Source organism: Atta cephalotes, assembly GCF_000143395.1.
Source record: "Atta cephalotes unplaced genomic scaffold scaffold00004, whole genome shotgun sequence".
Taxonomy (NCBI): domain Eukaryota; kingdom Metazoa; phylum Arthropoda; class Insecta; order Hymenoptera; family Formicidae; genus Atta; species Atta cephalotes.
The window spans coordinates 6,361,045-6,386,217 of NW_012130068.1; the positions used below are offsets into that span (position 1 = coordinate 6,361,045).

At 33.4% G+C, this 25,173-nt stretch overlaps 1 protein-coding gene across 1 annotated transcript in view; it reads left to right on the plus strand.

Moving 5' to 3' along the window:
* The window catches only part of LOC105626171 (nascent polypeptide-associated complex subunit alpha, muscle-specific form), a 119,540-nt gene that overhangs the window by 60,030 nt on the left and 34,337 nt on the right, over positions 1-25,173 (plus strand). Inside the window, exons 2-4 of the mRNA XM_012207482.1 lie at positions 10,998-11,311; positions 22,295-22,456; positions 22,676-22,789. Of these exons, the coding sequence (XP_012062872.1) occupies positions 11,078-11,311; positions 22,295-22,456; positions 22,676-22,789 (510 nt within the window). The 5' untranslated portion in view covers positions 10,998-11,077. The remainder of the gene's footprint in view (positions 1-10,997; positions 11,312-22,294; positions 22,457-22,675; positions 22,790-25,173) is intronic.

Consider the following 25,173-nt stretch of genomic DNA (forward strand, 5'->3'; position numbering starts at 1 on the left):
TACACACACACACACACACACACACACACACACACACACACACACACACACACACACACAAAACACGCACGCACACATTTGTACGGATGTTTCGTGCCCGTGGGAATTAGGGGACGAGCGCACTCTCGCGCAGTGTCGTAGAAGAGAATTTTTTGTTTATCGTGAAGAATACGTGTGTCATTTGGAGCATCGGATGAGTCAGCGGATGCGACAGTGAGTGTTGAGTCAGGTTGTGAATATCGATTTTGAGTTATCTATCGTCTTATCGTTGACAGATAGAATATCCTTCTTCATACTCGAAGATTAGCTCGCTGCTTGCAATGCGATGATAGAGAGATGCGGAAATTTTTAATCGTATCGCGCCGTATTATTCGCCGAATCAGATAAATTTAGCGAGATGTATTTGACTACAGGGTTGCCACAGACTTGGAAAAATCGAGAAAACCGGGAAAAGTCAGGGAAAATATAAAAAAGTCTGGAATTTTGAAATTTGTTCACAATTTCTTTAAATTGCTCCTAGATAGATAGATGCTTCCAGATAATTGATATGATTTTTTAATATTACCTATCTTTGATGCTTATAAATACGTTTAAAACTTGCACACTTTAAATGATTTTAATAAAATAATTAAAATTTTATTCAATATTTTATTTTATTCAATATTTTTATTTGATTGGCTCGAATTTGCACCCAAAATTTTAATATGCTAAAGCCTTTTTTGTGTTGTTTTTAATAATATAGGCTAGATTTTTCTGTAATTCTTTAAATGTGTTAAAATTTACATATTTTACATTGGAAAGTTTTCCATTCTCATCTAGAAAATCTGGAAAAGGGAATTTTAAAATTTATTTTCTGTGGCAACTCTGGACTAGTGTTTAGAAATTTGATCGAAACTTATGTCTTGCTAATAATAGCAAGAAGTGAAAAAAATATTTCAGTATTCTGATTCTATACTTTAGAAGAATCTATCAGATTATAATTTTTGCAAAAAGTGATTCGAATTGGAAATTTAGATTTTTTTATATGAAAATGAATGTCATATACGTATGCAACAGTTCAAGAAGATCAACATGGATCAACATTAATATTTAATGATATTTCGTAGTTCAAATGAAAATTTAATTATTTTAATTATTTTTTAAAAACATATTTACATCTTATTGAAATAATTTTTTATTCTGGTTCTAAATCACAGATAAACTTTTTGTATTGCTTTCAAATATATAATACAAACAAATCAATAATTTTTTAATATAACTTTTTATTTTGTTAAGAAATGCGTAATACATCCTGAATGAGATAGTACTCACTATCGTTATATTGTCATTGTATAGATATTCGACGAGATATTCTATTATATGTTTAGTAGGTATTCACAGTTTTCGGTTTTTGTATTTAAGACTATCTTTCAAGTAAAATAATCTTAAAATAACATAAGCTAATCGCAGAGTCATCTTTGTTTCTTAAAAAATCAACTATGAATACTGGCTTGCATGATAAAAAAACAATGATACCGATACTATCTTTAAAGTTAGGTTAGGTTAAAAAATCAGGATACAGGCGCGAATTCGAAGAAGACGAAGAACAAGCACCAATAGAAAACTCCACGCACGAATATGCGAGTCATCGATGTCTGCACCTGCGTAACCTTGAAATCGCCGTGAGGTATCCAATTTTCCGGCCATTTCTTGTCGTCGTTGTCTCATTATAGTTCCATAATAACTTGTTCCGTTCGTTTTCTTCTCTGTGCATCGCTTATCGTTCGCGTTATCGCCATGGCTGAGGAATTCTCTCACACAACGGCGGTCGACGATGGTCGTTATATCGTTGTTAACGCTTTAATAGACGGCATCGACCTCTGAATGCGCTTATTAATCAATTGAGCGATACGGCCGAAAGAAATCTCAGCACTCATTATACCTCTGATGCTCGTTTGCTTCGAACGAAGCGGATAAGATGAGGAAAAAATAGGAGCTGTTTCGTCTTCGTACATTGGAAAAAAAAGTCTTGCTGCATTAACCAGAATTCAGATAGATTCAACTAGAAGGTTACAAATCAGACACTTAAATCTATCAAACATTGTTAAGATTATCAGAAATTCAATTACGATAATCAAACTTCTGATTCATATCAGTATGATAATATGATTTTATATTTCTTGTTTATATGTATATGTATAACCAGAACATATTTACAGTCAGCTTAAGTTATTTAAAATAATATGTAAAGACAAAGACTTGAAATAAAATAAATCGCATTAAATGGAGTCTATGAAAGCCAACATTTCATTGTACGCACAATAATTTATTTCGATAATTTAATTCGATAATTTATGTTGAAGAGGATAACGACATCACAAGGATTGAAAAATCTGTATTTAATCTTTATTAATACATATTCTTTTGCACAATTTTTATCTAATGTTGGCTTTCATTCAGTGTTGTGCTTTATTTAATGTGATTATGTTTGTCGGCTTTAATTATCTCATAGTTTTTCGCGTTTTTTCCCACATCTTTTATCAAAGAACACGCGCGAAAAAATTGCGGAATATCTATCTTGTATCGCGCACTCGTTGGCGACCGCAACGACTCTCGGTATATATTCAACACGCCTTCTCGCGTGCGCATTTCCATCTTTGTGGCCTCGAGGCGCAACGCCATTTCGCAACGCGCGCCGCAAAACTATTTATTTGAGAAGAGAATGCGTGGTAGTAGAATTATTACGACAGTGTTGTCAGATTTGATTTGGCGAATTTTTTTCAAGCATGTCAAGGTATTTTTGTATTCGTTTTACTTATATTTCATGTCATTGAGACAGTGAGAATGGTTTTATAAATATTTGAAATATTACAGAGTCTGTATTTGATCAAGAATAATATTGTTCCATACAACGAAACTTCGACATTATAAATATAATATGTTGCATCATTCGCAAGTGAATAAGCAGTGGAATATCTACATACTTAGGAAAATTACTTTATGTACGGAGAAAAACGGTTGAGTAATTTTACAAGACTAGTAAAAATATTCTGGCTATTTTTGCTGAACTTATGATAAACTTTATTTGCCTGAAAGTATAAAAATATTGGAGATGTAAGGTAAAATGTACATTACGTACGTTGTAGTAAAATCCGTTCAAGTGATTATTATCTTATAGTAAAATAAATCATACCATTCTCGAGAGCAAGCACTCTTCTGCAACCACGAAGAACTTTCAAGACTTTTGTATACACTTGTATTTTTTACTGCACAATAAAGTAAATTTTATCAGCGTTAAAGAAAAAAATATTCAATAAAATAAATTCTGTTCAGATATATGATAATTTATATAGATATAGAAGAAATAGTAACAAATTGCAGTAAATAGCATATAATAAAATTTATTTTATGAAATGTAAAAAGTATCATACATTATAGCTACAAAATGATCAGAAATCTTACTTATCAGAAAAGTAAAGTGAATGTTATATAAGTAGACGCCTGTTTCTACATGGATCTGTCAATTTTATAAAATTTACTAGAAATTTTCCATGGAGCCAATGCAACTGCTTGAAGAGTCTAATAATTGCATAGCTCGCAATTTACCGAGCGTGCTGTTAAATGCCTGCGCAGCGAACTTTTAAAATATGAAAAAATATCTTCGTTCAATTATCGTTACTCTTACGCAAGACATCTCGCATTACCAGTTTTACGCGATGACTCCTCTCTGAAGATGATACAAATGGTCGTCGTTGACGAGAACTGTATGCGAGATTATTAATACGAAAGACAAAGCGCAGTACAGAGAGAGAGAGAGAGAGAGAGAGAGAGAGAGGAGGGAGAATAAGAAAAAGAGATTAACAAAACAAAGAAAATAAATAACGTAAGAGAGAGCATGTACATGCTCCGTTGCATAGATCGACTACGGAAGAGCGTATCTCTCTTTCTTTCTTCGCGTGGCGATGAATTTCCTTTCTCCGCCACGAGACTATTTTTATCGCGGGGAACTTCGAGCCGAGAGAGAAACGCATTCACAAGTGCACGCGCGTTTCGTTCTTTCACGCGCAAACAACGATCATGTTTTTCCAGATACGCGCCGCTTATTCGGCGCGCTGCATCGGCAACGGGTTTATCTTGCGATGCAAAGCCCTGGCCGATGTCACACCGCCTCTAAATATAACTCCGCGATACGCCTCCGTGACCTTCCTCCATCCCACCGGAAATTCGCGCTTCGAATTATGATTAACGCGACGCGAAGTGAAGAGAAACACGGAGAAAAATGACTAGGTAATTTTTATCTTACAAGACTGATAAAAATATTCTGGCTATTTTTGTTGAACTATGATAAACTTTACTTGCCTGAAAGCAAAAACATCGAAGGTGCAGGATAAAAAGATTCAAGTGATTATTTTATAAATCATACTATTCTCAAAACTGGAAATATTCTTAAAGTAAATTCTATCGAGATGATAATTTATGGATTAAGAATAGTATAAAATTTTTAATTTAGAAAAATAAAAAGTATCTTACAGTATGGTTATACAACAATTATTCATTGAATTGCCAATTTCAAAATTACTAAAATTCTAGTATTATGTATTTTATATTTTTCTTCATGAAAAGAGAAGCTCGGCTGTCACACAAAATGAATATAATAATACATAATAAAGTATGGTTCAAATAATTCAAATAAAAGAAATTATACTAAGAAGAGCTATGAATCAAAACAAGAAATTTTAATGTACATGTGATACAGTTAACATTATATTAATAACATAAAAGTAAAAACAAGATAAAATATGTCTACATAAAACTCTCTATAAAACGGTCATTAATTTTGTCCAAATAAATAAAAAAACTACTAGAAAACAGACACAATAAAAGGCACAATAAAAGAAGTATGGTTGATCATCTTGAAAATACTACTTCTAGTGTAATGTAAATAACTATATGCAAAATTGCTTTTACATTATTATGTTGGATCGCATTCAAAAATAATTATAAAAATAATTGTTATAAAAAGAAATATTATCCTATTTAAGAAGTATGTTTAAGTATAAATGTGGTAGAACCAAATTATGTTTAAGGCAGTGTTTTAAAAATCTAATACGGACTCTAATATTAACGCGTAACTTAATAGCATTATATAACTTTTTAAAAAAATTGCAAGTATCAAAGTAAAATCTAATAAAGAAAAACGTAAATTGAGTAAAAAACTTGTAGAGAGTTTTACATAGACATATTTTCTTGTTTTTATTTTTATATTATTTAATGTTAAACTGTATCACATATACATTAAAATTTATTTGTTTTGGCTCGTAGCTCTTAACTCTTATAATTTCTTTTATTTGAATATAATAATTTCTCGGAAAGACGATTTTCTATTTCCCACGCTCTTCTCTTGTAAATCGACATGTGTAATCATGGTGCTTGCTTCTTGGGCGTACGATGCTATTTCTTACCGTAACGACGCAACCACGTGGCGTACAACGAGCACAATATGGGATAATATAAATATTTGTCGAGACTCTTCCTGCCACTGCTTAATATAGCAGACTAATTATGTTTTCTTTTTTTTTTCTATTTTTACGAATGCTTCGATGATGATTCTTCCGGCATGTGAAATCTTTCAAGAAATCTCGCGATGAAATGTGCGATTCTTGGGGGTGCACACGAGAATAAATTAATCGCGTAGGGTGAGCGTATATCACAAGTCGATGTTCTCATTTATTCCCGGTAAAGTTACCCAAATTATTCTACTAATTCGGTAATCCCGGAAGAAATAAAGATGAAACGATGCGGAACGGGCTCAACTATCGTATCCCTCTCGACAACGTGGCGCGCTTTTGTGTCGAGCTTACTGCAATTGGTTCCGAAAGTTTGGCTATGTCGAAGGGGAACATACCATTCGTTGGTCCATAGGGGCGGTATTGTGTCCTATTATTTCCGGGGGCGAAGACGAATAATGGCTCGTACTCTGTCTATCAATGAAGAGGATTCATTTCGAGAGATTGTTATCTATTATTTATAATCTCTGTGTGGGAGTTTACTTATGCTTGTAGACTGAATAAGTTCAGTGAAATGAAGTTAGTTTTTATGTAACGTAGTTTATGTGACGAACAAAAGACACAAAACTCAATAATGAATGATTTTTGCATCACTGAGAACAAAAATGTTCATTTTGATTAAATTAAATTAGCTTATCTTTATTTCTTTCGTTGGAGAAATATGTTTGACTTAAATATACATTCTTCTCTAAAAAAAATTAATTTATTTAATTGAACTTTTTTTTCTCACTGTAGTGTATCAAAGTTGTAAAACTCGTGTTTATAGAGCACCTTTGTACTCACAAAAAGGCATAGTGATGGACAACTACACAAGTAATAAGTAGAATTAGATAGCTGAATAATTTAATAATGTAGTAAAATAAATTATTTAAATTATAATAACTATAAAATAGCTTATTTAACTATATGTATATGTGTGTATTTAATTCTAACTAAATACAAAACTTTTATAGCTGTCATTTTTATAGTTGCTCTCTTTCTCCGAGTAGCTCGAAAATTATTCACTATTGAATAAAATTTGTGTGTGATATCTTTTTTTTTATTCACTACACATAATTATAATTTACATTATAATAATGTGAAAACTAACACATTTTATCGAGATCTAATTTTCCCCCTAAATTGTAATTAATGCGGAGTTTTTTATTACATTTTTTTTAGATTTTCTGTGACTTTTGCTATAATGTGTAAATAATTAAACCATTTTTCTTTTTTTCTTTTTTTCAAAGATATAGAAATATTTAAACGGCAAAAATTAGTCGGTTTTCTATATAATTTTAATTAATACAGAAGTTTTTACATTACGTTATCGAGTGATGATGGAATGTGTCAAAAATATGCGAGTGAAGCTGCGAGGAGGAATTATCATGGAAATGACAATATTGTGTCATCATGTTTCCGTCTCGGTATTCGTCACGCACGCTAGACATGTGGTGTGTCAGCCGATACATAGTGCATAGCTACGTATACGAGGTGCAATGCACCGTGAATAGGATACCTTGAAACAAATGGCGTTATGCGGTGACAGTGATATAGCCGGCACAGTCGCTTCGCAACTCGCGACTTCACATTGACGCGTGCAGTTTCTTGTTTTCGCAAAACGAAATTCAATCGCGAAAGGGAATCAACTTACATATTCTCATCGCTCAATTAGCGCTAAATGCAACTGTTCACTCGCTGACTTTCATTCGTCCAGCGTAACTTAACTGCGACGTGTGTAGCGCGAGGAATGCGCTGGACGAATTCATTCGAGAAACGAATCGCCTTTAGAAAGCAGAAAGCCAATTCCGCCTTGCGTTGCACGATGAAAATTGTGTTCGTTAATGGAACTTTTTTTTTCTTGGCGAAGATCCGGAAACTGTGCGATGGAAATTCAAACATTATTGCATTCACAAAGTTTCCACAAAGTTGGACGCATAACCGAAATTCAGGACTTGTCGATAAATTGATCTGAAAATGGAAATATAGATAGTATAAGTAAATATATAATCATGACGAAACGTTATAGATCTGTCTAAAAGCGAGAGTTGCTTATACGTCATGCTGATAGGATTATTGACTTTTCGAACTTGATTCTATCAATTTTTTAAACATCAATATGAAGTGTTGAGGAGAAACGTTCAAAAGATTATTAGATAGATCACGGCGTACAGAAAACTGCATATTTTAAATCGAAATAAAAATGTAATAGTATAGATAGAGCATTTATGTATTGGTTTATTCTTTATTTGTCACCGTTATATATAGAACTTATCTTACTCTACATATATAAGATATACGCATATAGACGCATCTCTATAATTTATTGCAAGGAATAAAAAAGAATATATTTAATTATTTTATAATACAAAACAAATAAATTACGCGTAAGAGAAAATTTTGTTTACGAATTCTTTGATTTTTTTTTAAATATCAAAATAAATATTAACTAAACTAAAACCGTTTATTTAAAAAAAATAATGTTATTTAAACCGAGTTATTTTTATGGAAAAATGTTTCTCTCCTTTTTAAATTCTAATTGTAATATTTAACATATCGTTATAAAAAAATATTTATTGGAATTTTTATGTCATTAACATGAAAGTCAGTTAAAATAATTTTAATTAATTTTATTTATTAAGTTCTAATTATCAATCGTAATATTTAATATACTATTATAAAAAAATGTTATAGAAATTTTTGTTATTAATATAAAAATCATTTTAATTAATTTTTGTATATTGACATAAAAGCTCTCTCTTCTATAAACATTTTTTATGACAATATGTTAAATATTTTAATTAAAAATTAATTGAGATAATTAATTTTCATATTAATATTAATAACAAAATGACATTATTTTTATAACAATATGTTAAATATTGTGTCAAAATAAATATATTTAGAATTTAAAAAGGAGAAACATTTTTTCATAAAAGTGACTCGGCGGCTTGAAAGAATAGCATTATTATTTTTAAATAAAATATTTATTTTCCGTATTTACGACTTCAAAGAGAGTTAATATCTAATAAAGCATTTTTTTACTATAAAAAAATCCATTTTTGATATTTCAAAAAAAAAATCAAAGAATTCATTCGAATGAATTTTAAATTCGAACGAAGTTTTTCCTTATACTCAATTTATTTACTTACATCTATATATTTGCTTTGGCCAATCAAATCATATCATTTATCATTTCCGTTTTTCTCTCTTGAGCTTCCTTATCGATTGGCACACAAAGGATGACCTCGTGTAAGTTCGTCGCGACCACAGATGCGTTACGCATCACGGCTGTCAGCTGCTCGCGCGTACGCATACGATGGCGATACGTGCGTGAGCACTCGAGCCACGTGGTCGTTTAAATGCGCGTTAACGCGCGCACAACAAACGAGCGGTCTAGGTAAGCCTGGCTTTTAGCGCGCTTCGTCGTGCCAGTTTTTCACAGCCGTTCCCTCGGTACAGCGCGCGCGTTTCCGCTTTCGTTATTAGCGAAGTCATCATCGCGATACCGTTATCCTCGCTTGTGCTCTCCTCGACCACTTCCAACGAGTTATTTTTCTCCTTTTCCGAGGATAATCAGAATCGTGACGACAACGTGTATTTCTGTTCTTTTTCGAGTGTCACAGGTAATACAGTGATTCGTCCAATTTTTCATTTTTTTATTTTAACTTGCATTTAAACTTAATCTTACTTAACCTGATAATGTAAAAATTGTATTTTTCTAGCTATGATTAATTACTAATTACTAGTTTTGTACACGGACAGAATGATTTTGCGTATTATGCATCATTTTTTTGTAGCATTGCTCTCATTATGTTTGAATGTCCTATATAATTATTTTAATATTCAATTTAATAGTTCAACAAAATTTTTAGATCTATAATTAAATTTTTAGATGTTTCCATAAAAAAGAAAATGTATCTAACAAAAATTTAGATAGATACAGATCTAAAAAATAATTTTGTTGGACCATCGAAATAATTATACAGGAAATTCAAACATGAATACTGTAAAAAAATGTGTTATTTTAACAAGCAGTTTGAACGTTCAGCATAATTTAACAAAATTATTTTCAGCTTTATATTTAGTTTAATTTTTAGATAACAGGAAAATCGTACTTTTCGTGTAGTGATAATTTTAAAAACTTTTATTCACCCTACAAAATCATCACCTCCAGAGAAAAATTATGTTTAAATTGAAGGCATTGTTTCTTTCGTTAATCTTTTTAAATGAAAGCGAAAATATCTTTGAGAAAAATAAAAATTTATTTGACACATTCCAATAAAAAATGACATTTAAATTAAAGAAACTTTTCTTTAATCGTATAGCAACAAATTTAACAAATTTTTTCTGAATTGAAGAAACCTTTTTCTGGATATAGTTTATTGACTAACCATAACTAGAAATATTTTTTTATGCTATTATCAAGTTAGTGTAATCACAAGTTCACCAAAAAATAAAAAATAAGAAGTGTCACACATAACATAAGTAATGCAGTAAAAGCAATCTATAATTCATCGGGATTTTTCGAACTTGGCATCTTTATGAGTTCATTTCTAAATTGGGAAAACGTCGGAAATAAGCTCGTGATCAACGTTAGATATTTATATCCATCGCACAATGATACAGCATATACTCAGTTATATGTAACGTTACAATATGTACATAAACATTGTTTGTATAGCTTGATATTGTTAACACAAATGCTTTCACGCGTTTACTGATTTTTTCATGCTCCTTTTTTCGCGTTTTAGCCGAATACACATAATAGAAACGAATTCTTGGGTAAAACAATGCTTAGTTGTTTCCTGATGAAAGAGCTTTTCCGTTATGCTGTTCTTTGTGCTCTGAACTGTCTTCCGTACGACTCATTATCGTCCAAGCCGTTCTACATTGTCGTGTACGGTACAAATGAATTTTTAACGAGAAGTTTTTTCGAGAGAATGGAAAAAACGGAACAGTGAGAAACACCTGCGCGAAAGTCGCAATCAATTATGAAGGGCGCGGCTGCGTATCGATAAACATATATCTCTCTTATCAGATTAATCTGACGCAGGTGAATGTAAGTTACGTCGTTTTCGAATCGCGATCGCTGTATATTTCGGATTCGTTTGTCTTTATAACCAGATCTTCACGTTCAACACGGAGTAAATTCGCTGAGAGGATCTCTGATATAGTATCTCTGGCTAAGGTGAAAGTTACTCCCCCTCCTCAACGTATTCACGAGATGGATGAACTTATCCGCGGCGAAATCGCTGTGCAGATCGACGCGTGTAACTGCGTCAAATTGCAGAACCCAAACGAACACAGATATGTCAGCTCTTGCTCTCTCCTTTCAATCTTAATTTTATCGATCTTAATTGTACGCTATAAATATTAGTTTTACTTTTCGTCATGTTTTGGAAAATTGCAAAAATGGAAAATTGAGCAAAGTATTATTTATTTTAATCGACTCTTTTGCTCTGATTACAGGACGATTTAGGTGGACACCACCTGGCATCCAGAAAGCAAGTGAGATAAAGACAGGTGGCACGAGAAGGTAAAAAGCAAACATGGGAGCGAGACAGAGCAAGAGGTCCGTGGATATAACGACGACGCCGAAGAAGGAGGGAGTACCCGCTGAAGGAGGTGTCGTCGGCGATGCGGCCGCACCTGGCGACGGCAAGCTGGAGAGGATCGAGGAGGCCGACACGAAGCCTACCACCAACGGCATAGCACCGCACACGGAGTCCGCCGAGGATAAAGAAAAGGACAAAGATGAGGCTACCGAAAAGGACAAGGAGCAAGTAAGTCCTTGTCAATAATCATTCATTTTTATTATTCGTCAATTTGTTTTGTAAACTGAAATAATGAAGTGTTATTTATATTTTTAATCGTGTGATAAATATATATTTATTTGTGGCTTATAAATTGAATAACAAAAATTAATTTTTATATTATATTCTGTAATAGAATAAGAAAAGTGAGCTTTGTTATGAAATTCTTTGAAGCTCAAGTATTTTTAATTACCGTAACTAAAATATGTAGGTCCTGATGAAAATAATAGTGATTCGAAGTAATTTTAAAATAATAATTTGGAGCGCTTTGATGTTTTTTCACAATCTTATTTTTTAGTTCTAAACTTGAAAAATTCTTTTAAAAATAAAATTATTAACAAAAACTTTAGTGTATTCCATATATTCTTTTTAGCGTTAAAAATGTATTCCTGTTATGAGTTTTTAAGCATTTTTTTATTATTCGATTTAAAGATAATATTAATAAAAATGAGTGGAGTTTGACATTAAAGTGTTGATGATATATGGGTGCATATTGCCTTAAAACCATGTCAACCATATTAGTTCAATTAGGTCAATTGTTTGCGCAGGTGATTACCTCGATTTCAGCGATATAATCATATTTGCCTTCGAAGTTCTTACAACGATAATTTTTCATTACGGGGCATACATTAATACATTAGCGTACGTTTTTGTTATTAACGAGTATTTTGCTCGAGAAAACCATACTATTGACACGATTGAATGATACAATTTCCGCCTTGAATTATATACGAGTGTACCCATCACTAGGCAGACCACGAGATTTCTTGATTACGCTATTTCGATCGTTTCACGTATAATTATTTTTCCCGAGTGCGAGGCGAATTCAATATCGACACGTTAAATGCCACGTTCTCTCCGCTCGCTCTTCGTTTGATTATTGACATTCTCGAATCGCTTTGCGGTGAGTCACTCGCTCAATTATCGACCACTTCTCAATGATCTCGTTCGTACGGATTATACGTGAACGGCTTACAATGAGCGCGTGCTGAATCACGCATTTGCTCGTAAAAGTCGTAGGTATTCCGAAGCTTATTTCGCTGAGACGAATCATCTGACGAAGGTTGCGCCAACGAATTAATCATTAATCTTAATCAATTCGTCGAAAGTAATCAATGCGACGACGTATCATCTTCTTGCACCGCGTTAGCTATATTTATCGACATGTTTATTATAAAAAATATCATGCGTATGAAGTAACTAAGAATAATGCATCGATGTATTCAATTATTTCAGTACAGTATATCGTAATATTGTATTTCCTGAAATTATAATAACGGTATTAATATGCCACCAGCCACGTGCCACATTTTCTTTTAATTTCAGATGCAGACATATATCGCTAAAGCATAAAAGTATAAAATATCTTATTAAGTGTAAATTCCTGTAGAAAGTAGATTACATTGCAATTAGTGGATTACATTAGCACTTAGTTTGTGTGCCTTTTTTATCATCCTTTTATTTCCTCGTTCCTGTCGTTACGCTCTTTGCCACGTCCCCCCCCCCCCCCAGGAATTATTTGGCACCGGACAAAAGAGCGTATAGGCTGGACTTCGTGCGGCGCGCGAATGCGTCAAGTGTCGCTTTTACGACGTCCGGGATTGACTATTCTGGACATGACCTAGGCGAAATGTTACCTCGCCTCAAGGCCCGTGAACGATCTATCTTTGATAACGATCGATTTCCTGCTCGTAGTTATAACTCATGAACGCGAGAATCAGCGCACTGAGTTCCTCTTCGCAAGATCATCGCGTCGCTTCAATGATCACTCAAGCGCGCGTATCGGCTTGATAGTCGATAATCATGGAGTTACACAAGATGCGTTCTAAACTGATACAGTGTGATTAATTCCATATTACGGTGTTGACGGATTAGCGCTTGCAAAGTGCGTTAACATTACAGAGACCAGAGCAACACGGAATGAATTTGTTTTTTTCGTGCTCATGCACTGAAAGAAAAATAACATTTTTAATTGGCTGCGACAGCCAATTTTTTGGTTGCGTTAGTTTATCCGCAATGTCAGTATAGGATTTCGATAGGCTAACGCAATCAAAAATTGACTGCTGCAATTAATTAAAAATGCTATGCTATATTCAGCCAATCTTTTCTTTCAGTGTGCTTGAAATTTTATTCACTCAGAGAAAGGTTTCTTCGATTTAAAGAAATGTTTCTTTGCTATATGGTTAAAGAAAATAATTCCTTCGATTTGAACATAATTTCTTTAAATCGAATAACATTTTTTATTTAATTTCAAAAAATAATGTTTAAATTAAAGAAATGATGTTCAAATTAAAGAAATTCTTTTCTTTAACCATAGCAAAGAAATATTTTTTTAAATCGAAGAAACTTTTCTCTGGGTATTCCTGTCTACTTCGTTGAATTAAGTTTTCCAATTACATTTGATTTCATTATAATTACATGATATATATTATATACATTACGATTCATTTATCATTTTGGAACTTCAAATTTAAAAAAAATGTTTGCTTAAAAATAATCTTATTATTCTCATTATATTTTTATTTTAAGTTATTTATAGATTCGAATTTTTTTATTTTATCCAAACTAAAATGAACTTTTCCGATAATTTTTTTCGAATTTTCCCGACTGAGGTACCTCTACTCAAAAAATTCGTAGCAGTATTTTGCAGGATATCAATTCTGCCAAGTTTTCGTATCTCTTTTTCTCTCTCTTTCTCTCTCTTTTCTCAATTCGGATCTCATAAGCGTGTAGCGGTTTATATCTCGAAATACATTTCCCGCTAATAGACTTGATATTTCTCCGATTGAGCAAGAGGCGGCAGCTGTCATGCACCAGATATGATGACATGTGAGAGAGAGAGCGCACGTTACTACCACCCTCTCCTTCTTTTCATTTCCCTTCGACAAGTTCTTGCTCCTCTTTCGATCTCTCGTTTTCAACCATTTCGTGTTGGTTTAAGGCGTCACTTATCTCGATTACTCGAGCACCTTTCTTCTATAAAGACATTTTGACTCGCAAGCAGTGTAAAAATTTTGGTTCAAAGCAATCTTAGTTCTACGAATAATTCACCGTTAGAAAATTTGTGTTAAATTTAACATATTTCAAGCGTTTCAAATGGTCCACTCAAATTTATATATTTAATTTAACATAAAATGAATATGTTAGAAGATAACTGGTACGCTCGTGATAAATATTATTTAAAAAATACACACAAAAAAGATAAGGCTGACACAGTTTGTAAATAAATCATGAAAGTGTTTTTTCCAGTAAAATTAACATTTACGTATATTTAATTATAACATACATATTTTATTTATCTTACAATTTATGTTTTAAAATACATTTTTATGTTGTTTGTTCACTCACTCATAAATTGTGTTCTTTTAACGCTAAAAAATATTGAATATTAATTTAACGCAAACTATTTAAATAACTTAATTAAATTAACACTCGAACATGGTAAAAAATTCACCACAAAAGTTTAACTAGAACTCACATGGATCGTTTCCAACACAAATACGAAATTTTTTATTCGCCAATATTCTCTCCGCATGCTATTACTATTCATTTCCTTTTCCTCGTTCCTTTAAGTAATCGATATTAAATTTCTTCAGCAATAAGATTTTATTGCGTTGATAGGTATGTATTTTCTAGTACGTTTCGTAGAGATTGTGTGAAAAATCAATTTGATATGCTACACTGAGTCATACTACCCCGTTATCGTTTTATCGAACATGAATCCACTTGTTTCTCGCATATCGAGTCAATCGTTTCCCCGCGAAACGACAGTGAGTATTTCGATTATCCGTTCGATAATCGAAATCTCATTACATTGCGCTGCAATCGCTTCCCGATTCGAGCGTTATCGTCAGTGCCCTGTCATTTGAATAATGAATATCAAGAGCTACGTCTGATGAAGCAGCGAAGATTAGCATCTCGACGTGACACATCGACCGTGAATCGGGTAGCTCGCGCTTCGTGATATCCGTTGAATTTTTTGACAAAAAACGAGGAAATACCGTTTAACTCCACCGTGTGCAAGTACACACTCGCCGGTTCTCGTGACTAACTGTAATCGTGGCTCATACCAGCTTCATGTACATCTTTTTTTACCGAGGCATATCTAACTGTCCCAGACGAATAAATCTTCTCTATCTCACTGCCTCTTTTCCCCCCTCTCGTTACTATTTCGCGCGATTATCTCGATCGATGGGTCATGTTTGTTCGACACTAAAAACCGCGAGATTCTCGAGAATCTGTTATATCGCATCCTGGGGAAGCATCGAGAGAAGTGTTTGATATGAATTATCATTTATTTCGTTGATATGTGACTTACAAAAATTTTCTTATTTTTTAATTAAAAAATTTTATTTATTTAATCAAAATTTAATTATTCGTATCAAATGAGTAGCACAATAAAATTTTTTAATTACAAAGTAAGAAAGTTTTTGTAAATCACATATCAACAATATAAATTGCACACATTGCAATTAAAAAATTTTATATATTAAAATTTCTCTCAGTATGTTCCGTGAGTTTTTTGCACTGCAAAGAAAGACTCCGTGAATGGTTGCATAAATACGGTATAAAGAGAATGTCATACAAAAGTGATCCGTTATAGATAAAGTAGTCTCGAGAAGTTTCTCTTTTCCAATTCTTGTATGTCTGATTTGCCGTGTCTCTTTCATTGCTGTCATTACTGCTTAACTTACATTCAGATTTAAATATGTCAATCTCATTAACGTAACGTCATCATGGTTTACTTTGGTTTACTGATTTATTCGCATACAGTCGCTGTCGAACATATATCGGCTGTTAAAGGACATTGTTACGACAGATCGCGAATCGCGTTCGAATTCGTCGTGTTTAAGCAGCGCGTTTGTGTGACATACAAGATTATACGTCTCATGAATATTCACCACTTTTCCCTGGCGTCTCTGTACGTCTGGCGACGTTAGTATTCGCAATCTTACCAAATCTCCAGGCAGGTGCACGTGTGATCTGCTTAAGAGTTAATCCGTTCGTTTCGCCGAACACCTGCCTTTAATATCGCGCCGGTACAACATCGACTTCAACATGCGTGATGTTCTTGGCCTTTTTTGAATGGAAATTCACGATATGATCGTGTGTATTCATGAAATAAAATCGTGCCTGTATGACAGAGTATGTTTGAATCTATAAGGGATTATAATGAAGGTGTGGATTGCAACCTTGGCCATGACTCACTTATTGTTATTGCACTGATAAGACTACTCTTGGTCGCGCGATAAAAATTCTATCTAATATGCGGAAAGATATTCATATATATATATATATAAAAGAATCTAATTATTTTTTAAATAAAATAATATGAAGTATAATTTAAATATTAATTTCTATCTAATATGCGGAAAGATATTCATATATATATATAAAAGAATCTAATTATTTTTTAAATAAAATAATATGAAGTATAATTTAAATATTAATTTCTTATATAATACTACACTTATATAATACTAAGAAAATTTCTGGTAGAAAATATGATTAATCAGAAAATTTTGATCACATCAATCAGAATTATAATAATCAAAAATGTCAAGCTCTATTTTGCAAAGCAAATTCAATTCTATATCTATTATATTGACTATATATTATAATTCAATATCTATTATATTGACTTTATTATAAGAACATTTTTACATTATAATATATTGTATTATTTAACTGTGCATTTAACTTTGCGTTGGGCTGAGGAGGAGGCTAAGTAAGTCAAAACGTTCCTTGCAAGGTATTTCGTATTCGTGAATACTAGTATACTTTTTAAGATTATAATAAACTAGTTTTGTAATTGTTATCTGAAATTTGCTCTAAAATTACAGATTAACCCAGAAAATTCTGATTCGTCTGGTTTTAAATAGAATTTCAATTAATGCAAACAGACTCTTTTTTCTGTGTCGGAAATATAATGTCATTGAAATACATCTGAGTATATTTAAGTAATGACTTCGTTTATCAAACAAAACAGCTCAGTGTTGACTAATTCTTTAATATGATTGGTTCTTTAGTTTTTCACTGGCTCTAAGTGTGAAAACCAATCTCTTATAATAAAGAATCACTGAGCATTCACTCAAAAGTTGTTTCTGCTGTAATTAGTCAAATATATTCAGATATATTAAATGACATTCTATTTCCTGTTATTATATAAAAATTAATATTAAGTAATTTTGTACTGTTATTTTATTTTAAAATTGTTAAGTTTCCGTGGCTAATTCTATACTTATTATATCTCCCTTTTTTTTATAATATTCACACAATGATATTTGGTAAAAAATAACTTTGTATACGACATCTATCTTATCTTTTGAAAAATAAGAAAAGAGAAATATAATTTCGGATCTCAAGTATCTTTATATCTTTTATTTGAAATATAATTTGATTGAAGTTGATTCTGTTAGTATTGATTCAAAAAATATTAATAGGCTAATAGGCGGGATTCTAATAAGGAGAAATATTATTATTAATGATTGATTTATTGCTCTACGGTTGACAAGTTAAATTGTAGGGTGTATCTCGTGAGTTCACGAATCTTTCTGATTTCTATAATTAACTTGTCGATTATACCGATATAAAGATACGTTATACACGATTAACGTATATGGCAAAAAGATATCGATCCGCCTATTGGTCTCCTCCTCGAACGATGAATCAGCCCCACGGTATCATATGGAAATTAAGCGAAGTATTTCACATATAATTAATACTGTGCGAACATATGATATCTCAGCGTTTCGTTGATGAATCATCGTGCGTGTAGCTTGCATGGTTCAAGACGAACACGCTTTATTAATTAATACGACTCATTTGCTTCGCTGCCACTAATTGCGGCTCTGATCCGCCTGAATTCCTGCGAATTTTCTTCGTCCAGCGAACATCGCTATCTCCTTTAGCGGTCCGTAGTGAGACGTGGATTCTCGTTTAAAACACAATAAATCCATAGCCGAGTATTTTGGTTAAATTTAACTACCTCGTTGCGTGTAATTTTTCGTTTTATGTGACCACGTCGTTTTCACGGCGGGCGGGATCGCCTAGTCAAAGTAAAACGCCAATTCGCATACGTCGATCATGACAATTATTCAACACTTAGGAATTCGTTATAGAATCTGTGTACGCAGGACAGATAGTGCGTATTCATATATGCACGTATGGAGCGTCGAGGAATTTATTGTGGAAATCTCTCGGCCTTCATTTCAAGCCTGCTGTGTTCCGTGGATTTCTTCGTATTCCAATATTGTGCGATCGGCTGCACAACAATCCGGCGTCTTTATCCGCCGTGCAAGGTTACTCGCGCCGCGTATCTTTGAATATTAATTAATGGTAAACTCGTGTGGCCTCCGAATTCCGATATATCGGCCTCTCGACGAGACGCTCATTATTATTATTTGCCTGCGTCTTTGATAATACGAGTTGCGCGTGGAATCTTAATGTATTATTTTGTTTTATACTTAATGCGCAATATTTATATACTAGAGAAGCGCAGCTTGAAGAATAGTCAATTTGCTCTTACGTTATGTACTCTATTATGATTTTAATTTTCATTTGTTTTATGTATAGAATGAAAAATACAATGAAAAATATTTCGTGTTTGTTTTGGAAATGATCCACTCAAATCCTTGTTAAAATTTTGTGTTGAATTTTTTAACGTATTTAAATATTAATTTAACTAACATGATGATGTCACTTAAATAATTTGTGTTAAATTAAAAGTAAATTTTACTAAAAAATATATTTTCACAATTTGTTTACAAAAAATTGTCAATCAGTAAACCCTTTTTGTGTTTATCAAATTAATTCATAAATTAGAGTGGTCCGTTTGGAATAGGCGAAGTATGTTACATTTAATATAAATTTTTTAACGGTGGGAAAACGTAGATCATTATTCTATCTTTCGGTCCTAAATTTTCGGTCGATTATGTAGTGTCTGCAAACTTGTATCCTCGACGTGTTGCAGTTCATATATCGGTATTTAGTTTCCACATATTCGCGTGCGGTGTCACTTAGAGGACATTTACGTCGAAGAAAATAAATACAATGTGCCTCGTCTCTTTCGGATCTCGTTTTTCGTTCGTCCGTTCTTTTTTCTCTCCTCTACCTTCGCTCATATCTCGCCTTTACTGGATATCGTGGGATATCCACCGTCTTGTGTATGCAGAAATAAGCCGATATTTACATAATATAATGCGCGTAAAATGCGTCTGAGGAGATTCGCCTCATCTCGCTGTCGTGGCGGAAGAGATGGCAATGGCGAGAAGAGAAAGAGAGAGAAACGACGTTGTGCAGACACGTTACTTGTAATCGAATGTGACGGTACGTCGCGCCTCGCACAAGTCCGTTGTAAATCAGGAAATCCGCCATCCTACGCCCACGTCAGATTTATATCGTTCTTAAACGACGTCGTGGAACGTCGCTTGATCGGCCGTTGCGTTGTTTTATCACATCGTACGTGCGTGTTTGCATATCTCGAATAAACGTGTGGAATTGTTCTCGCGTATTGCATTGATAATAAAGTAACTGCTTATTTGTATCGACCAGTCACCTGCTACGACTTGCGAAACGCCATTCACGGTTGTTTCATTCGACTCGGACAATATTTATCGTCGCAGCTACCGATTTTATCGATCACGAATTGGAAATGAAAGATAGAAATAGCTAAATAATGAAAGTCTTATCTGGCAAAAAACAGTCGTCCGATTTAGAATAAAATTTCACAATAAAAAGCTATTGCAAGAGATATGATAAAATGCACGATTTCAAAAAAAAAAATAATTTTGTGTGTTATGAAATAGTAACACGGATGATAAGCGAATCATCAATTCAAGGAGAGAAATGCAGATATTTGTCTTTCCAATTTCTAAGAAGCCAATTTCTAAGAAGCGTTTTTAACGAAGCATTATTCTGTCTGTCTGCTTTACATCGTGAATCATAATTACATTCTTTGTTCAATTAACAATTGCATTGTTGCGATTTTCTTTGCTTTATAATCTCTTTAGAATTTTTTTGTAAATTTGCTGGATAGTTGCTATACTGTTTTTAAAATTAAAACCACGATTGTATCATTTTGATTTCGCTAATTATTTTAACTTTTTTTTGTATATTAGACATACAGTACAGAATATTGAAAATATATGAATATAATAGAAATAATTCTAATGACATAAATAATATCAAAATAACTCTTTATTAACTGAAAATAAAAAAAATTAAATTGGCATCTTCGATCATTCTTGCGATATTATCGTTCTAAAAATAATTTTAGGTAAAAGAAACTATTTATATTTAGCGATAAGAATCGTTTACAATTTATTTGTCAATGGAAGTATAATAATCCGACGAATCTTCTAATCTTTATTGATTTATTTGTTTTGTAACTGGATTTGAAGTATGCAATTATTACTATGAGAAGCTTAGAAATTCTGAGGCTTCAGGGCTTGACACTCGAAATCTAATCGACTCTAACGAACTTTCCTTGCGTAAAGACGAATCGACAAGCTCTTGTCGACTGCAGTTTTCTTGGCTAGTTTGGTAAACTGCACATCAGAGAGAGATTGTCAAGGGTCTTTTAGGATCGGGACAAAGGTGGTGCTTCTCATGTTGTACAGTCTCGTTGTGCATTGTGCACTTTCCGGGAAAACTAACCCCGTTCACGGAAGTTTGATATTATTTATAAGTGATGGGCCTCGAGGTACAATGAGAAAGAGCGACTTCATTCCGGAGTGGCGGTACTTCGGGACGCAAGATGAGAAACTTTCGACGACTATACAAGTATCATCACGGAAACATATATGCTCGTGGGCGAAAAGCCTGTCTGTATAATCAGTTTTGCCTAACTATATATGGGAAATGAGATAATGAGCTTTTCGATGTCGTGTAGCTTCTACATTTTCGTGCAAATTGATAAGATTTAAATTTCGAGGCAAATCAGCAAAGAATCGAGATAATTTGTGTTTCTATGATATTAATTTTAAATTCTTAATTTAAATTTACGAAAAATTAAGCTCAATTTTTAATCAGATTCTTTCTGATGATTACATATAATTATATTGTCGTCAAAGCTTTCAGTAATGTAATTTACATTCGATGTTTTGCTAATGATAGCGTAGTAAAGCGAAGTTGTAATAAAATTGTTAATGAGATACGTGATTTTAGAATGACATGGAAAATGTCTAGGTCTTTCTCTCTTTAACGACTTTAAATATATCGCGTGTCGTGAAGAGCCATGTTGAAAGCAGCTATCGGTTGATGCTCGAGCGTTATCATTTCGCAAAATGGTAGGACTCGGAAGTATTACCGCGAGAAGTCGTACATTGTAGCTTTACAAGGTATCGATTTACGATATAAGATTTACGACATGGGGTATATCTTACATACGATATCGTTTATTTTTATGATTCTCTTTTCTCGTTTATGTTCGTGCCATGCCTTACAGAAATTCTATATCAGGATAAAATACTGTTTGTGATGATTCATATCACTGGGCTGATTCTGAGAATTCAGATGATTTATATTTGTCCAATCGTGAAACATATTTATGTATCTATTATACGTCAAAAGTATTTTTATCGCTCGAATCAAAATCATCCATTATTTGTAAAGTATTAATGTAAACCGACCCGAATAGATATTCAATATTATTGCACGATATTATTGATTGTCAATATTTAAGGGCTATATTGAAGGGCTATATTGAATCTTTAGATATTTTGTTTAAAAAGAGTGTCTCAATAGTATCGAATAATATATATATTATATACAATAACACCCAGAGGTTTCTATATATATATTATATACAATAACACCCAAAGGTTTCTTCGATTTAAAGAAATGTTTCTTTGAATTAAAGAAACCTTTTTCTCGGTGAATATTGAGTGTTTATAGTCGCTTTACATCTCTACAGAAGACGAAATTTGAAGAAAACTTCACCTTTGTTTTCAGCAACCGCAGCAAGAAGAAGTAAAAGCTGAGGAGACGAAGCAAGAATCGTCTGGAGACTCTCCTGCGGAGGTTGCGGAGGTCACGACGCCCACAGAGGCCACCCCTGCCAGTCCGAACACTGCCACTTCTCCAGACAATAAGGAAGCCAAAAAGAAGGAAAAGGTAAGGCAACTTGCATCTGCGCTCGCCCGATCCGGACTTAATTAATCGTGCTTGATAAAATACATCAATTTTCCTCATATCACGATAGGACATTGAAACATATTCACGTATCATCAATTGTTCATGTCAATTTAGAAGCTTTCCTTCTATGAAATATGACGCGTAATTACATGCGATGAGTTTGCCGATTGCTATTAGACATGTCTTCTCGTTTTCTAGAAGAAAAAGTGGTCCTTCAGGTCGATCAGCTTCAGCAAGAAGGATAAGACTAAGCCGAGTCGCGATGAAACGCCCAAGAATGGAGACGTCACCAAGGAAGAGCCACTCGCAGAGGTGAGTCGCGAAAGAGCATTCTACAAGAATATGTTGTTGCTCCAATTGATGGAGTGGCAAGAACTTGCTTTGCGAAAACACTGCGCTTTTCAAAATAAACATAGGATCTGTTTTTTTAACATTATTTCGCTACGATTGCAAAATTCGTTACCTCTCGCTTTCGGGAGAACGAGATGTTATATTTGTCATATATTTTTCAATTATCCAATGTTTGTTTGGAAACGTTTCTGCCGAATGCTCGTAATTGAAACAATATGCATAATTTATAACTCTCAATAACAAATAATTGGATAATTTTACCTCTTAAATTTCATAACACCGATTGTGCGTTTTCGCGCTAAACAATTATCACGCTCTCGTATCGAGTTCAATTTTGCTCGAGCTAATTACTCCGCTTTTTGATATTATGCATTTGCATTGCGTTTATTCTCGAAAAAATTGCAAGTTTTTAATTTTGTCGACATTGCCATTTCTTGTTATCGATGCAATGACAAATAAAACCCGCGCGACGCGTTACGCAATGCGCTTCGATAGTACGAGGTGTTATTGCGAATAAAATTGTTTTTTACGTTCAGCGAACAACTCTCGTGTTATAAATACATACATATCGCAGCGCCTGAACAAGTTCCAGGACAAGGCATCGTAGGTAGTGCACAATTGTAACGCGGGGAAAAACAGCGATCGGCTTTACGAGCGGCAATGAATCGCTGCGACCCCGTTCCGACTTCCTCGATCTTTTACCGACTGCATAATCGATCGAATAATCGACCAGCCGGCTGTGTCGAAAAAGCACCGACCAATAACGGCCTATGTTTGATCAAGCATAGCACTTTGTGTTTCCCTTGAAGTTCGTGCCGCGATCCGCGTGCGCCGCACAAAGAGATACCTAATCGCGGACGGCCACGCGATAGCCATCACGGGATCAGGAACGGATTAGGACTCATGATACCCCTATGCAATTAAATCGTTGCTCTCCTTACTCAAGCCTCAATGTAATTTAATCTAACTCAATGTAAATTAATTAAATTCTGTATTCTATAGTTATTGGATTCGCACACATTCGTTGGTAGTTTTTTAATTATTCGCATCTAATAAAAATTGACAATTTAAAAAAATTTTTTTTAAAACCGCGTTTTTCTAAATTTGCCGTCCCTATGCATAACTTAGGTTAGCCTAGAGATTCTACAACAGTCTGATCACGAAAAATTTCAAGCAAGAGTGAAAAGAAGGATAATATATACTGTCTCTTTTTATATGTACTCTCTAAAACTTTTAGAGTGACTCTAATGAGTGAAATTTCGCTCTTAAAGATTGAAAATTTAGCTACTCTCTTTCAAAGTTTTGAAGTGAGATTTCACTCTAAAAATTTAGAGATTTTATTTATTCTGTCTCATTTTTACACACTGAAACTGAAATAAAAACAACAGGTTAATCAAAAATTTGCAGCCAAACTTATAGAGTCTCTAGGTTAACCTAGAAATTAACCCTAAGTGTTAATACATCACTGAGCAGGATCGAGAGCTCTTGGACGGTGCTTAATTAGCTCCGGAGCGTTCGATAAATCTCGAAGATGCTCGCGATTATCAGAGATTTATTCGATAGAAAGAATCGTCTCGGTGCTTGGGTCCGCATTAATAAAGTTTTGTTAGTATCGCTCATGATTTCTCGGTTCTCATATTTATCGGCAGAACGAGAACCATTCCCCGGTGTCGTATCATTGTCGCTCAGGGAAATGATGAAGTATTATGCAGCTACACGTTATACCTTGTGACGCTGACGGCGCAGCCATTACAACGACGCGACGGCCTTTCACAAGCTTCGTGAATGATGGAGCTCATTTTGTAGATGTTATTATTAATCTTCGTCGTTGCGGCTTAACAAGCTATTCCACGTTACGCGCGCTTTATACCTCGATCAGTGCAATTATATCGTGATCACGCAATACCTCGCATCATAAGAATGTATCGAGTTTCGGAAACTTCAATTGGATCGATTCTTGGAAAATTAACGTAAATAATAATAATATATATAATGAATAATTAAATTTCTCTTATAACATAGTATGTTAACATTAAATATAGCAGTAACAATTTCGTTTACACGGGAAGAATGGTTTTGTTGAAATATCTAAAGATTTACCTACTTTCTAAAACTTTTAGAATCTTATTCTGAAGAGTAAAATCTCTTTGAAAATTGAATCACTCTTTTTCAAGATTGGCTTAATTTTCACTCTTTAGAATGAAATTCTACTCCAAAGAATTTAGATATAGATGTGGAAATAATTGTTGAATCATCAAAATAGTTATGTATGTAGGACACTCAAACTAATTGCTAGAACATAAACATTTTTTTATAACATTACTCATCATGCTTCAGATTTCCGC